The 16,053-nt window shown below is 42.9% G+C and overlaps 1 protein-coding gene across 2 annotated transcripts in view; it reads right to left on the bottom strand.

Moving 5' to 3' along the window:
• Positions 1–16,053, bottom strand: part of AR (androgen receptor) — a 251,429-nt gene that overhangs the window by 93,794 nt on the left and 141,582 nt on the right. For both annotated transcript variants that reach the window (XM_079961278.1, XM_079961279.1), the window contains exon 3: positions 14,305–14,421. In XM_079961278.1, the coding sequence (XP_079817404.1) occupies positions 14,305–14,421 (117 nt within the window). The remainder of the gene's footprint in view (positions 1–14,304; positions 14,422–16,053) is intronic.

Genomic DNA, 16,053 nt, shown 5'->3' with positions numbered 1-16,053 from the left:
ATCTCCAACCAGATCCAGACTAACTGGTGAATACTTGCATCGCTTGCTACGACTAGAAGTGACAAATATGGAACCGGATATTGACCATCTCATTAGCCAAAAGCAGGCCCATACTTCCCATTGAAATACTTATAAGCTTATGTTGATTAAAATTGTTCTTCATTTTAAATATTGTATTGTTTTTCCTGTTTTTTGTGCACTACAAATAAAATATGTGCAGTGTGCATAGGAACTCGTTCATATTTTTTTCAAACTATAGTCCGGCCCCCAACAGTGTCTGAGGGACAGTGAACTGGCCCCCTGTTTAAAATGTTTGAGGACCTCTGCGCAAACGCATCAGAGATGTTATAAGCTCCCTTTCAAGTATGCACAAACTTTTTAAATAGTTTAGTTCTGTCCTGACTTATTCATTTTAAGGGAAGAGGGTCAGTGCAGCCTCAGGACTGGGCCCTAGCCAACATAATGGCTGGGGCAGGTACCACCAGGGGGGATGCATTGGGTGATCATGGGCAGCAGGAAAACTTGCATGAGGATCAGATAATGTAATTACTGAGGAGCGGCAATAGCTCAACCTTGAGCCTACCTAGTGGTGCTAGTGACTGCCTCTCTCGCATATGTTGAAAACAGTTCCAGGAGACTCTTTCAGATAGTTTATAGAACTACCTTCTCCATTGGAGTTCAGTAAGGATTCCATGATCTTGCAAAGTTTTTTGTAGACAAAATCATTCAAATTTGGAAAGAGGTAAACTCAACCACGGTAGAAGGGGCAGGAAAGGGCTAGTGCTCTGTCTAGTCAAGTTGTATGGCATTAAATTCCATATGTTACCTATGAGGCTGCTTGGGTGAGTGAAAACAACCACTTGACTGTTTGATCCTTGCCCATCCTGACTCATAAAAGTGAGTCAGATAGGGCTAGGTAATGGGCTCTGTGGAGGGGTGAATGCTTTCCTCTGTCGGGGAGTCATCCTGGAACCCCTTAAAGAAGTGGTTATTAAATCACTTCTTTAAAAGCCATTGGACCTGGCCATTATGGTCAATTATTGTCCAGTCTCTAAACTTCCATTCCTGGGCGGGTGGTTGTGGAACAGCTCCAGGCCTGTCTGGAGGATGCAGACCATTTGGACCCCTTCCAGTCAGGTTTCAGGCCCCACTTTCTGCGGCAGGCCCAGGGCCTGCCCCTTCCAATATCCTTCCTGCAAATTATCCTGGAGGACCTGGGAATGGCAAGGTCTCTAAAGACAATTTCAGCATTTTTGCCCAGGAATATGATCTCAAACTCCAATTTTGGCAGAACCAGACACAGATTCATTCCTGGCTCTGTTGAAAAAAATTCCCAGAGTGCAACCAGTAATTCCCACTGGGTAGTCCAGTTTAAGAGGTTAAAGGTAACTGGGTCTTTGCCTCCATGAGCTCCTGAAACACAGCAGAAGAAAGGGAGCTGCAGAAATAGCACAGAAGGACCCTGCAAAATGTTCCTCCGTTCTCTCTGCAAATGACAGCTTGTTGTGAATTGCACAGGAGGAGCAGGGTGACCTGGAAATAGCTTAAGCCAAGCCCAGCAGCTACAGCAGAAACCCTCATGGCTCTGCACCTCCCTTGCCAGCATTCTGGCTCCTGCAAGCAATGGGGACATGAACTCACCTTTCTCTCCTCGCTTAAAAACATATCACATGTGATGCTGCAAATGCTGTTTGCACAAACCTCGCAGGAGAAACACATTTTGGTAATTTGGGTGTATTTACCAATTAATTCCACTTGCTCACATAGCTGATGAGGCGGGCTTTATTCTGCCCCACTGACTGTCCCCTTCTGAAGTGCTCCAGGACTGGCAGAATGGCAACACTTTCATGGGCATACTGGGGCAGCAGTGATGGGAGGAAGACTTAAGGAAGGACAGAAGCAAAATCTACACTCATATCCTGTGCTGCCTACTCTATAAAAGCACTGTTCATAATAGTGGTTTGCACAACCCACACAGGAAGGTAACAGCAAAGTAAAATTGAAAACTGTAACGATTAATTGCACATTTACTCAAGAACAAATTAATTAGTTTAATTAATTCAGCAAAACTGATGGAGTTGATCCATAATGCCAGCTTTTCAAAGTATGAAAGTGACTCAAACCTGCAGCACTGTCCTGCCGCCTCCCCCTACATCTTTGCACCTCCCCTTAGGTGATCCCACTACTCCCCCCCCCGGGGGGGGGGGGCAGAAGTATTGCCCATATTGGAAACCACTGGTGTACACTTTTAAAAATGGACTGTAGCCTGCTTTCATGTTATCCCTCTGACACATTTGTGGGAGGGATATGTTCACAAGAATAACAGGGGGTTGGACTACAAGATCCTTTGGATACCTTACAACTTGTGGTCAAAGTCCCTGAGCCACAGAAACATTTGCATCCATAGAACCTCCAGAAAGCATCTTGGTGGTTTGATGTTGTGAGCTGAAGGCTACAAGAAGGAGGAAAGCAGCGGATCAGCTGCAGCACAATTGCTGACAGGATTGAGGCCTTGCTGGCATATGACACATGTGCTTAGAGATCTGCACTGGCAGCCCATTTGTTCCCAGGGCAAGTTCAAAGTGTTAGTATTAATATGTATTTATTGGCACCTGTCTGTCTTGGGAGACAATGGAGGAGTGCTCCTTTGGGGCTGATATGGGAGAGACATGATTTGTTGTAGGTGGGGAAGATGAAGACATCTAGTTTCAATGTTAGAGATGCACCATGGTGTTTCTTCTCTCTGCGCTTTTTCCAGCGGTCATTCCTTCTCTGGTCACTGCTGTAGATACATGATCTGACTGTCTGTCTCCAGGCACTGTGGTCATCTGCAAAGGATTCCCACATGGCAGGGTTGATGTTGCCAGCCTTCATGTCAAGTTTGAAAACTTCTTTGTAGCACAGAAGTGGTCTGCCAAGCCATTAACGTCTAGGGATTAGTTTACCAACGAGATCGCCATAAACCATACAGACCCACTTGACTGTATTGATAAGCAGAACTAGACCTGCTGCAGATGCCACATTATTGTTTGTTAATTTTTCTTATTGACTAGCTAGTCTTGTTTGAGGAGGAGGAGCCAGAGGAGCACCACTCCTCCACAGTCACTCTTTCCTAGAGGGGTGTCCTCTGGGAGCAGCCCCAGCTCAAAGGCTGAAGGAAAATCTTTCCTGTTGCTTCCTGCTCTCCTAAGAGATCTGAGAGGGTTCCTGCTCACCTAGGCTAGGCTGGCTAGAAGAGTAAACAGCCATGCAAAACATGACAAGACCATGAACCCATATCTCTCTGGAGAAAATCAATCAAATCATCACTTTAGCTTGGGTGTGCCCAACAGCTGGGATCATAAAAGCAGAAGAGCCTGCTGGATCAGGCTAGCAGCCTATCTAGTTTAGCATTCTGTTCTCACAATGGCCAACCAGATGCCCATTACGGGAAGCCTGCAAGCAGGACCTGAGGACAAGAGGGCTCTCTTCTCCTGTGGTTTCCAGCAACTGTTATTCATAAGCATGAATGCCTTCGGTAGCCCTCTGTTCCTCCATGAATTTGTCTGATCCTCTTTTAAAGCCATCCAGGTTGGTCGCTATCACTGTCTCCTGTGGCAGTGAGTTCCCTAGTTTAACTATGCGCCATGTGAAGAAGAACTTCCTTTTAATGGTGCTAGCACATTGCAAAGGTAAGCAGGATCCAGTATGGTTTCAGACTGGATGGGGCACTGTGTGTTGAGATTCCTGTATTGAAGGGGTTGCAACAGATGAACCTTGGGGCCCCTTTCAATTCTATGAGTCTATGATTCTATTATCTGTCCTGAATCTTCCAAAGTTCAGCTTCCTTGGATGTCCATGTGTTCTATAGTTACAAGAGAGGCAAGAAAACCTTTTTCTGTTCACTTTCTCCAGGCTATACATAATTTTATAAAATTTTGTCAAGTCACCTAATGCTAATTTTAACTGACATAGAAAAGTTGAATGATATCAATTAATTGGTTCACATAACAGACTGTGGTTGTTGTTAATGTGGCTCTATAAGCTAAAACTTCTGATGCTTTTAAAACTGCAAAATCAAATTAATGAGACAAAATCCAGCATTCCTCAATATGCTGCATTCATTTTTTCTCACAAATGAATGAAATACTAGAGAGGCCTTGATCTCACACAAAAGGAATTCTGGCAGTCAGTTCATAAGGGAAGGAGGGTGAATATGTGGGGAAAGGGAAGTTGGAGCAGATATCGAAGTGACAAAGTTTAGTTCTCTCAAGACTGTAATTGTAGGCTGCTTTAACAGCAGTATAGTTGTAGAGTTGGAAGGGACAGCTCTAGTACAATGCCCTCCAATGAAGTTCAAGGGAAGTAACAGTACTGCTCTATTCTGCCTTGGTCAGACTTCACCTGGAGTACTGTGTTCATTTCTGGGCACCACAATTTAAGATGCATATTGACAGCTGGAATGTGTACAGAGTGGGATGACCAAGGGTCTGGAAACCAAGCCTTATGAGGAACTTTGGAGGGAGCTCAGTATGTTTAGCCTGGAAAAGAGGAGACTGAAAAGAGATATGATAGCCATCTTCAAATATCTAAAAGTTTGTCACATGGAGGATGGAGCAAACCTATTTTTTCCTGCTCCAGAGGACAGGACCTGAAACAATGGATTCAAGTTACAAGAAAGGAGATTCTGATTAAACACCAGGAAGAACTTTCTGACAGTAAGAGCTTCCTTTGGAAGGTACAGTGGTACCTCGGGTTACATAGGCTTCAGGTTACAGACGCTTCAGGTTACAGACTCCACTATCCCAGAAATAGTACCTCGGGTTAAGAACTTTTCTTCAGCATGAGAGCAGAAACCGTGCAGCGGTGGCAGCAGGAAGCCCCATTAGCTAAAGTGGTACCTCAGGTTAAGAACAGTTTTAGGTTAAGAACAGACCTTCAGAACAAATTAAGTTCTTAACCCGAGGTACCTCTGTAGTGGACTCTCCTTCACTGGAAGTTTTTAAGCAGAGGTGGGATGTCTATCTGCCAGGGAATCTTTTGCTGTGAATCCCCCGGTGCAAGGGATTTGACGAGATGATCCTTGAGAGTTCCTTCCAACTCTACAACCCTATGATTCTGGCTTTGCCATTAGGAACAAACTGGAGGTAAGTGCAAGTGCTTATCCCAACAGGTTTTGTTGCTAATGTGCTGGGAGATTTACCATGCCATATTTACCCAATTTGTTCTCTGCCTAACAAGAACCAAGGGAATATCCCTTGCCAGGATATTGTACATGTTTAGTGTCAATATTTATGCTACAGAACACCACCACAAAGCAGGATGATTATCCCTGATTCGTGGGTAGGATTAACACACACTAATCGTGTTCTAAAAAAGAAAATCCACTGCAGTCTGGATATAATTAATGACTCAAACGAGACAGTAATGCCCACAGACTTTCCTTGACAGCTGATGAAGAAAGCCCCAGAGATCGTGAGTCAACCGAAGACAGAGAAAGGTTAATATTTCAATGAGTTGCTCTTTGTATATGTGTAATAAATAGGTATGAGAACCACAATTACAGATTACGTGCAAAGATCATATTCCTTCACTGGCTTTTACTTAAGAAAAGCCTGTTGTTAGGGATTCTTGAGTCATGCTCCCTGCTTTGCAGACCGTTGGACTAGATGACCTTTGGGGGTCTCTTCCAACTCTATGACTATAATTAGCTAAACCTCCTTGCAGCTAGGAGGTGGAGAATCAGTTTAAGGAGTCAGAAGAACTGGGAAATAAAAAGAGAAATTATGTAAGAGTGGTTTTTTTAAAGGCCTTATGTGACGCCATGATGGCCCTGAAACTTTCAGGGGGAAACTTTCTTAGAAGAAGACTCTTAGAAAAAGATTACTCAGTGAAAGGGTCAGAACATGTGAGACCATTTCATGCATGGTGATGTATCACGATGGGCTTTCACGCTATTCACAGAAATAGAACATGGAGTTAAGCATCATAATTTCCTCTTTCCAAAAAGTTGCCCAATCCATGAAAGGCAAGGTTTTAAGGACTGCATCTCTGAAGGCAGGTGAAGGCAACAGCCAAATAATACAAGGAATTAGCCACAGGGGAAATGGCAAATGTATGTCCCCATACTTGCAGTGCCTGAGATAACACAAATGTGGGAAAGATTACCTTAGATTAGATTAGAATTTTAAGGTGTGCCTGCATTGTGTAGCTGTGCAGCCCTTTATATCTATGAAACAGACATGAACCTTCAGCAATTGTCTCTGTGCTTGTTTAAGGCTGATTGTGTACTGAGGTTTCTGGTTAATAGCTCCTGTTACTCTTTTGTCTCATTTCAGGGACAGGAAAGCTATCCTGCAGAGGAAAGCATTCATTTGATTTGAGGACTGTTCTTGATATGATGTTAGAAGAGGAGAATGTTCCCTTTGCATTCCTGCAGCACCTGTAGCATTATGATACGATGGCATCTTGACTGATCTACTGGCATGTGGTGCTAAATTTCATTCACACCAGTTGGGTGTGGTGTGGCTCAATAACAAATGTCATTGGACAACATCGCTCCTCTCTCCCCTTTCCATGCATGCATGCATGCTTCTATTCCCCCATGAAAACAATAGGGAAGAACTGTATGCTGGTATACCTCCCCCAATCTTGTCATTTTTCTCCCACAGCTTTCCCCAGAAACAATTAACACAGAAATGAGCACCGCACTTCCATCATAGTCCACTAGATATACTGCCCCAAATCTCATCACCTTTCTCCCACAATTTTCTGACTCAGTGAGGTACCAAAATGGATTTTTCTTGGAAGCAATTAATACAAAAATGTGCGCTGAACTATCACCATATTCCACTAGATTTCCAGAAGTGGCTTGAAAGCTCAAACATAATGCAGACATTAACAGCTAGGGAAACATTGAGGAAATGCAATGAACTACTGTGTTAATGCACTCAGAGGGCTTATCCACACTTTCCTTTCCTGTGCTCTTTGCAGACAAGGTCTGTGCTTTGAAGCTCCATGTCCAAGCGCCCTTTTTTCTTTTTGCTCTGGAGCTTTCCCCATGACAACTCGCCTTTTAAAGCTCAATTGGGGAAAACAGCAAACTGTTGAAAACCCAAACTGACAGAGTAATAAAGAGTGGGTTTTTACAGGGGTTTTTTAAGGGACGCGGGTGGCGCTGTGGGTAAAACCTCAGCGCCTAGGACTTGCCAATCGTATGGTCAGCGGTTCGAATCCCCGTGGCGGGGTGAGCTCCCGTCGTTTGGTCTCGAAAGCACCCTTAAGTGCAAGTAGATAAATAGGTACCGCTTTATAGCGGGAAGGTAAACGGCGTTTCCGTGCGCTGCACTGGTGCAGGCTTGCCAGAGCAGCCTTGTCACACTGGCCACGTGACCTGGAAGTGTCTTCGGACAGCGCTGGCCCCCGGCCTCTTAAGCGAGATGGGCGCGCAACCCCAGAGTCGGTCACGACTGGCCCGTACGGGCAGGGGTACCTTTACCTTTTTTTACAGGGAAAGCTCTGGGGTCCAAGCTTTTAAGCACAGAGCTGTGCCTGGAAAGAGCGGGTCAGAAGTTACTTGCCCAAAGATGGAAGGAGAACATTCTACCTACAAAAGAAGAATGGCAGCTAAAGATGATGGACTATGCCGAATTGGCAAAAATGACCAGGAAAATCAGAAAAAAACACTGTAAACAACTGAAAACATTGGCAGGATTATGAAAACACTTGTAATGAAGCGAGAACTATGATAAAAATTGAGTTTCAAGAAAATATGGAGAATATGATACAATGCAGTTTGAAAATAATATCTGGGGAAACCATGGAGGGGTGGAGGGAAGTTCCGGGATTCTGGAAATCCTATTTGTAAAATGCTTATGATTTATGTATGATAATAAATGTTAAAAGTGAAAATGAATAAAAAAATATTGAAAGGAAGGTAAAGGTAAAGGTAAAGGTACCCCTGCCCGTACGGGCCAGTCTTGACAGACTCTGGGGTTGTGCGCCCATCTCACTTAAGAGGCCAGGGGCCAGCGCTGTCCGGAGACACTTCCGGGTCACGTGGCCAGCGTGACATCGCTGCTCTGGCCAGAGCCAGAGCCAGAGCCAGAGCCGCACACGGAAACGCCGTTTACCTTCCCGCTGGTAAGCGGTCCCTATTTATCTACTTGCACCCGGAGGTGCTTTCGAACTGCTAGGTTGGCAGGCGCTGGGACCGAGCAGCGGGAGCGCACCCCGCCGCAGGGATTCGAACCGCCGACCTTTCGATCGGCAAGCCCTAGGCGCTGAGGCTTTAACCCACAGCGCCACCTGCGTCCCATTGAAAGGAAAGAGCCGGTCAAAAGATTAAATGTAGATATGTCTCTACTAAGAGCGGCAGATATTGGGACAGACAGGTGATGGATGATTTTTCTGGCTGTGACTGGACAACAACAAATAAAGGCTGGTTTGTAACCCAGTCCAATCTCTTTTTTAAAAAAATAATATTTTTTTTAAAAATAATATTTATTAACATTTTAAAGACTACAAAAGAAAGAAAAAGAATTAAACAAAACAATACAATACAAAAACACCACACAACACCAACCCCAAAACATTAAATTAACAAAACCAAACAAACACAATTTAAAACACATCTAATAAGTTCAATATCTTAACTTTCATTTACTTGTTTCAACGACCTCCTCACACCTCCCTTTTTGTATTCCACTTTAATTAACTGTTTCAGCAATTCCTTTCCATCTTCCTCTGTTTTCTGTCCTGTAATTTATCTTAATATATTCTAACCTTATTTTTCCCTTTAATATATAATTGTCTTAACATATTTTAACCTTATTTTCCCTTTAATACTCTAATTTGTCTATTTGTACTTAATTCCTTGTAACATTTCTACTAAAGCCATATAACTCCTTTCCAACATTTTTCTAACACTCATTAATTTTACAATATTTTTATAAATAATCTTTAAACTTTTTCCAATCTTCTTCCACTGACTCTTCTCCCTGGTCCCGGATTCTGCCAGTCATATCCGCCAATTCCCTATAGTTCATCAACCTGGTGATCTTCTGTCCAATGCTCTTAACTCTTTTCCAAGTCCCTGCTGCGAGTCTTCTTCATATTTATACATGAGCTTTACTTTGTCTTCCACTGATCTTATTTTCACTTTCCTTCCTTTGAGGCTGAGATGATTTTGTTCCTTCTCAACAGGGCAACCAAATCTCTGTAGTTAAACCCAAAATCCAAAAGATATTTCGGGACGTCTTTCAAAATTTCCACTATTGACTGTTGTTCTTCTAGGTTCTTCTGGTAGTTCCAACAGTCTCTTATTTTGTTCTTCTCTTTTTTCCCTCCTCTTCCAAGTCCGAAGGCCCTCACAGTTTTAATCTCTTCTTGACCCAAGTCCCGGTCCCAAAAATCATCAAATTCCTGTGTGAGGAAATCTATCAAACTTTCCTTCTCCAGTTCAGGTAGGGCTCTGATCCTTGAAATCTGATTTTCTTTAAACTCAATCATAGCAGGCATCAACTTATGGTCATCAAATTGCATCTGTAAGGCTGGGACTCTCTCTCTCTCCAATTGTGTTACTTTAGGTTCAATGGCAATAACTTTCTCCCTAGCCTTCTCCACAGTTTGCCATGTCAAAGTAGATTCCTGTGTCAGTTTCTGAAAAGTTTCTGTATCGGTGTTCACTTTTTGTCCCAAATTGTCGGTTTTGGTAATTACCACATCCACCTTTTTGTGAAGCTGTTCCAATGAGTCACTTATCTTACATAATACATCCACTAAGGCCTCTTCTGTCAACATTCTTAACCGATTCAAGGTCCCCAGAATCTCACAGGTTTTTATCTTGCAGCTGGAAATTCCCCCAGCTCAACTCTTGTGACAGTTTCAAAGGCTTCCTCTAGAGGGAAACAGTTCCTCTAGAGGGAAACAGTTTCTATTCGTATTAGTCCTTTTAAACTCAATTCAAACAAGAAAGTTAGTTTCAATTTTCTGTTACTTTTACTCCTTTTTAAACGCAGATGGAGACAGTGGAAACAATGTATTCCTCTTATTTAATTAACTGTCAGTGAACGTTCTAATCACGGTTAATGAGCCTTCCAGAACACGTCATTCCTGTTGGCAGCCTGTTTCCAGGATCGGAGCGGTGGTATATTAACTCTGTTCGCTCTCTCCTGCAGGTATACTCAGTCCAAAACTTTCCCCCCTCTTCTCCTGCCACCAAGGGGGGTTTAGTATTTTTTACTGATGGAAATTTAGTCCTTTACAATAGGCTTTCCGAGACTTCAGCTTGCATCCTCATTGCTTCAATCTATTTACAAAAGGGGAAGGTGGACTTCCTGTTTTAGACCTCCCCGTTTCGGCACCAAATTAAGATGTTTAAAAATCCAATTCTCCGCTCTACTTACGGGTAGTTGCTTTAAGATCAAATTGTCCACAGGAAAAAGTCAGCGCTCTCCGGCAACAGCTTTGCGGCTTCGCTCCATGGAAGAAGCAGTCAATTCAAAGCACCGCGCCACTCACCCCACGTTGCTCCGGATCCCCGAAACCGGGTCTCCCCGCGAGTAGGGGAGGCGCAAAAGGTGCCAGCCGAATCCCACGTTCACAGGCTTCACCCGCCTGTGATTTCTAGTGGGTCTCCGCCTTCGCCGTGGCGGCCAGACCCGGATTCCCACGAAGCAAATTCCTCCCGATCAGAGGAATTCTACCATTACCGGAGGCGCTAACCCGGAAGTCTGTAACCCAGTGCAATCTCACACCTTAAACTACATACTAGCTATTCTCACAACAGCCAAATGTTGATAAAATAAATGACTGTACAGGAAAATGATATCAGAAGGATATTGACAAGCTGGAAGGTGTGCAGAGGAAAGTGGCCAAGATGATAAATGATCTGGAAACCAAGCTTAATGAGGAACAGTTGAGGGAGCTGGGAATGTTTAGCCTAAAGAAGATACTGAGAGATTACATGAGAGCCATCTTCAAATACCTGAAGGGCTGTCACAAGGAAGATGAAGCAAGCTTGTTTTCTGCTGCTCTGGAGGGGAGGACCCAAACCAATGAATTCAAATGACAAGAAGGGAGATTCTGACTAAACATTATAAAGAAGTTTTTGGTGTTAAGAGCTGTTTGACAGTGGAACGGAGTCTCTGGGAAGGTGGTAGACTCTCCTTTCTTGGAGGTTTCTAAGAATATGGAGGGCCATATTTCTGGGGTTCTTTAGCTGTGCGGTTAGAATAGATGACTTGGTGTTCACTTCCAACTCTACAATTCTATGATAAGAAGAATAAGAAGAAGAAGGGGAAGGAGAATATATTTTACTTTACGTTCTTAGGAGCGACAGCATTGAAAAGTGACAGTGAAACAACTGCCTCCCAGCCAAACTCCTGTCAGCATTAGAAAGAGCTGCTCATGGATTTATTATGACTTAACAAGTTAAATCATTAACTGCTTTAAAAAGCGGCCTTTGGGATTTCTTTCTGGATGAAGAGGGAGTTGGAGGGCCTTAGGCTGGCTCAATCAAGAAGGCACAATTCAAAGGATGCCTCACATTTGCTTGGCTTCCTTACTGAATAAACTACAGCCTCTGTAGGAATGGGGAGGGTTTTTTGAGAGAAAACACCATTAGACCACTTTTAACAACTGTAGAGAATCCTGGGAACTGTAGTTTGTTAAAAGGGCTAGGTATTGTAGACCTGCAAAGATGGTGACCATAGCAAACTGCATCTCCCAGGATTCTTTGGGGGAAGCCATGTGACGGTTAAAGTGATACTACAGTGCATTAAATGCATGGTGTGGCTATGGCCAGAGGATGTGTGCATGTCTCTGGTTTGCTAATGGGAGGAAGAAGAAAGGGGCTACACCTCAAGTTTAGGCCTCTGTCTTTAGGGGCAAATGAAGACCCATGAAGAGGCTTAGTCTGCAGGGCAAGCCAAAGAGCTGCATGGTTTCCATACCAATCCCCAACGTCACTCTCATGTTTTTTCTTGTCTGCTCCCCCCACTCCAGAGTCTTTCTCTGTTGCACTAATCCTGCCTCTAGCATCATGTGTGGAACATAGCAGGTCTTCTTTTCTTGGGAAGGAGGCACTGAGAAAATGAGCGATACTCCTGCTCTGCTTATTATGATTGCTTTCATAGTTAATCTGTATTAACAGCTTTATGGATCTTTTCCAAGAGTGAGCAAGCAGGAAACTTTCTGCTAGAGGGCAAAACTAGACCACAGAATGTGGATCTTGACAATACGATCACTCTCCATCTTCTGTTCATTTAACTTGTGATATTTCAGTCTGTCAACTGTGTAAGGCTGAAATCACATGTTCAATACATGTAAGCTGCCAATGTACTATGTTGATTTTAATTTAAAGACCACTTGTCCAGAGTTTGGTGGGTAGAAGTGAGGTGGAGGGGTTGGGTTCAGTGATAGGGCCAGGTTAGGTTCCTGACACCCCCGCCCCACCTGGAGAGTCTCAGCAGAAGTTGGGGAGGGCTGAGCAGCTGGGGAGGGAGGCAACAACTGTTCAGGAGCTCGAAGAGGAGGGTGAAGTATTGTCATCTAGATACAGACTATCCATCCTGCAGGAGGGCACACTTGAAATCCCAACTCTCCTGCATCTTCACTGATTCCACCAAGCTCTGTAAGTGAGCAGGCGGTAAAATGGCAGATGCAATTCACTGTAAACAAGAGTAAAGTGATGCATGTTGGGGCAAATAAATTATTAATCTCATATACAGTAGAAGCTCATGGAATCTGAATTGGTGATGGTGGAGCAGAAACAAGAAGCCTTGGGAGCATAGTGGAGAGTCCGATGATGATATTGATGCAGTATGCAATGGCTGTGAAAAACCGCAAGCAGAATTAGAGCACAAGAGCCCTCTCCTCTCCTGCAGTTTCCAGCAACTGGTATTCAGAAGCATTGCTGCCTCCAACTGTGGAAGAAGAGCATGGTCAAATTCATGGAGGAGAGGGCTATAAATGGTTACTAACCACAAAAGCTATGCTCTGCCTCCACATTTGGAGACAGTAATGCTTCTGAGTATCAATTGCTGGAAACCATGGGACTCTTGCTCTTTTATCCTGCTTGCTGATTTCCCACGGGCAACTGTTAGGTGACTGTAAGAGGATGCTGGACTGGATGTGTCATTGGCCTGATCCAGCAGGATCTTCTTACGTCCCTATGTGTTGGGCACCAAGCAGGACAAATGGAGAGCCCTGGGCATAATGAATGTCTTATTTATAGTTGCAAGCTGCTCTGATAACTCTTTTAAGAGGATCGTGAAAATACCATAATCTACAACTTTTTCACCACAAATCTGCTGCCTAGGACCTTCTTAAGAGAGGTCTCACAGATTTCTCATAGACAACACCTTCTGCTAATAACCACCTTTGCCTCTCTGGCTCTCAACTTGTGAGAAGCAGATGCCTGCCATGTTATCCCAACCTCCCATATGACACTTTTATTTTTGATAAGGGTAACTTAAATTTACATAATAAAGAAATGATTCTGCATTTATTGGCGGTAGCCAGAATGATTCTTGTGCATTTCTGGAAAGATTTACATTTAAAAGTTTGGGATAGTGTCATTCTAGAAAAATTAATACACAAATGGAGCATCACCAGATGCCTAAATAAATAGGATAACGTTGTACCACTTCAGTCCGACTTTATCTCCTTTGTAGGTAAAGAGGAACATGCCCAAGAACCTCCTCCAGGCTATGAAAAAATTACTTAATACATTAAGCTTGAATGTAAGGTGAATGTAGTGATAAATTTCTCTTGACATGGTAGAGTATCTGATTTGGTTATTATTTATGTTTATTTAATCCAAAGAATGTGTCCATTCTACAGCTCTAAGCACAATTTCCCAATATGTCTTACATGTTATCTTGCATGTCCCTGCACCCACAATGTAATGACTGCTTGCCTTGCTTACTTGTAACAAAACTTTTTGTAGAAAACTAATAAACATTTAATTAAACAAAATGAAAACAGATTGCCTTTTTCACGAGCTTGCATTCCTGGACCACAGAGGATAATCTCTTGAGGATCTAGCTTTGAATCTGGCCTTGGAGCACAGGTTGGGGTTTTGTTTTGGCCAGAGGTCCCTGCCTGACTCAGCAAGGGCTGGGGTGCTTGCCAAAACCTCAGCGAAGAAGGGCACTAATCTAATTCATTATCAGTGGCAGACTTCTGGGTGAAGAGAATGACTGCAACAGCTGAGATCTTACTCGCATACCTGCCTCCAGCCTCATTTAGATACATGACACATAGCAAGTGAATCAGGTATGCTGCAAAGAATCAAAGGTTCATAAACAGAAGCTGGATTACCTCCGAGAGTCATCCCAGCTTCATAGCATTTCCGAAGGCGGCAGGAGGGACAGTTTTTCCTTCGGAACTTGTCGATGGTGCAGTCATTTCGGCTGGCACAGAGGTACTTCTGTTTACCTAAAAGCATTAAGAGAGCATATCATGAATGCAAAGTGGCAATCCTCCCCTTACTAGAAACAAAGAGCATCAAGTACTCAAAGCGACAAACTAAAATCATACAATTGTAGGGTTTTAAAGGTCCCCAAGGGCCATCTAGTCCAACCCCCTGCATTATAGCTAAAGAATCCTTGACTGGTGGTCACCCAAGCTCTGGCGAAATGTTCTTTTGCCAGGGCAAATTATTAACTATCATTTATGCAAGGTGTGCTTTAAAGCTTAAGATACTGAAGCAAAACTAAAAATGCAGTGTAATAATAAAACAACAACACAAATCAACATTCACTTTACACATTTCCAGCTGGTGACTAAAGTAAATACATTTTTTTAAAAAATTAACACACACATCAAAAAAACGAAGATCATGGCCACTGGGCCCATCACCTCCTGGCAAATAGAAGGGGAAGAAATGGAGGCAGTGAGAGATTTTACTTTCTTGGGCTCCATGATCACGGCAGATGGTGACAGCAGCCACAAAATTAAAAGACGCCTGCTCCTTGGGAGAAAAGCAATGACAGGAATAAGAGGGAGATAAATTAAAATTGCAGAGCTTTGAAAAACTAAAAGACAAAGTGCGAGATTGGCTTCACTATTACCAAATAATGGAGGCATACAAATTGGATAAGAAAATTGGCTTCCAGGTGGAAAAATCAAAATTTGAAACAGAACTGTTAGATCCCCCCCCCCAAAAAAAACTCTGTTGAGAATGTATAACTTGCTGTTGAAATGGAACACTCAGGACGAAATGGTGAAATCTGCTATGATAAAATGGGCACAAGATGTGGGACACAACATTATGCTGGCTGACTGGGAACAGTTATGGACCACAGGTATGAAGTTTACGGCATGTAATGCCTTAACAGAGAATATTATGAAAATGATATACAGGTGGTACATGACACCAGTCAAGCTCGCAAAAATATATCATTTGCCCGATAATAAATGTTGGAAATGTAAAGAGACTGAAGGTACATTCTTTCACCTTTGGTGGACGTGCCCAAGGATTAAGGCTTTCTGGGAGATGATCTATAATGAAATGAAAAAGGTATTTAAATATACCTTCCTGAAAAAACCAGAGGCCTTTCTCCTGGGCATGGTTGGCCAATTGGTGTTAAAGGATAGAACTTTTTTATGTATGCCACAACAGCAGCAAGAATACTCATCACAAAGTATTGGAAGACACAAGAGCTACCCACCCGGGAAGAATGGCAGATGAAGGTGATGGACTATATGGAACTGGCGGAAATGACTGGCAGAATCCGAGACCAGCGAGAAGAGTCGGTAGAAGAAGATTGGAAGAAATTTAAAGACTATCTACAGAAATATTGTAAAATTAGAAGGATGTTGGAATGAAGTTATGTGGTTTTAGTAGTAATGTTATAAAGGAGTATTTAAACATGGATTATTAACAGGTGAGAATGTAAAGTTATAATATATTAAGATAAATTAGTAAGATAAAAGTAAAAATGGAAAGGATTTGCTGAAATAACTAATTGAACTAGAATACAAAAAAGGGAGGTGTGAGGAGGTCAGGGAAACAAGTAAATGAAAGACAAGATATGGAAAAGTTGGTTTGTTTTTAATTGTTTTTAC

Source organism: Podarcis cretensis (genome assembly GCF_951804945.1).
Source record: "Podarcis cretensis genome assembly, chromosome: Z".
In the NCBI taxonomy this organism is placed as follows: domain Eukaryota; kingdom Metazoa; phylum Chordata; class Lepidosauria; order Squamata; family Lacertidae; genus Podarcis; species Podarcis cretensis.
The sequence above is the reverse complement of the archived record's forward strand: the minus strand, read 5'-3'. Positions and strand labels throughout refer to the sequence as shown.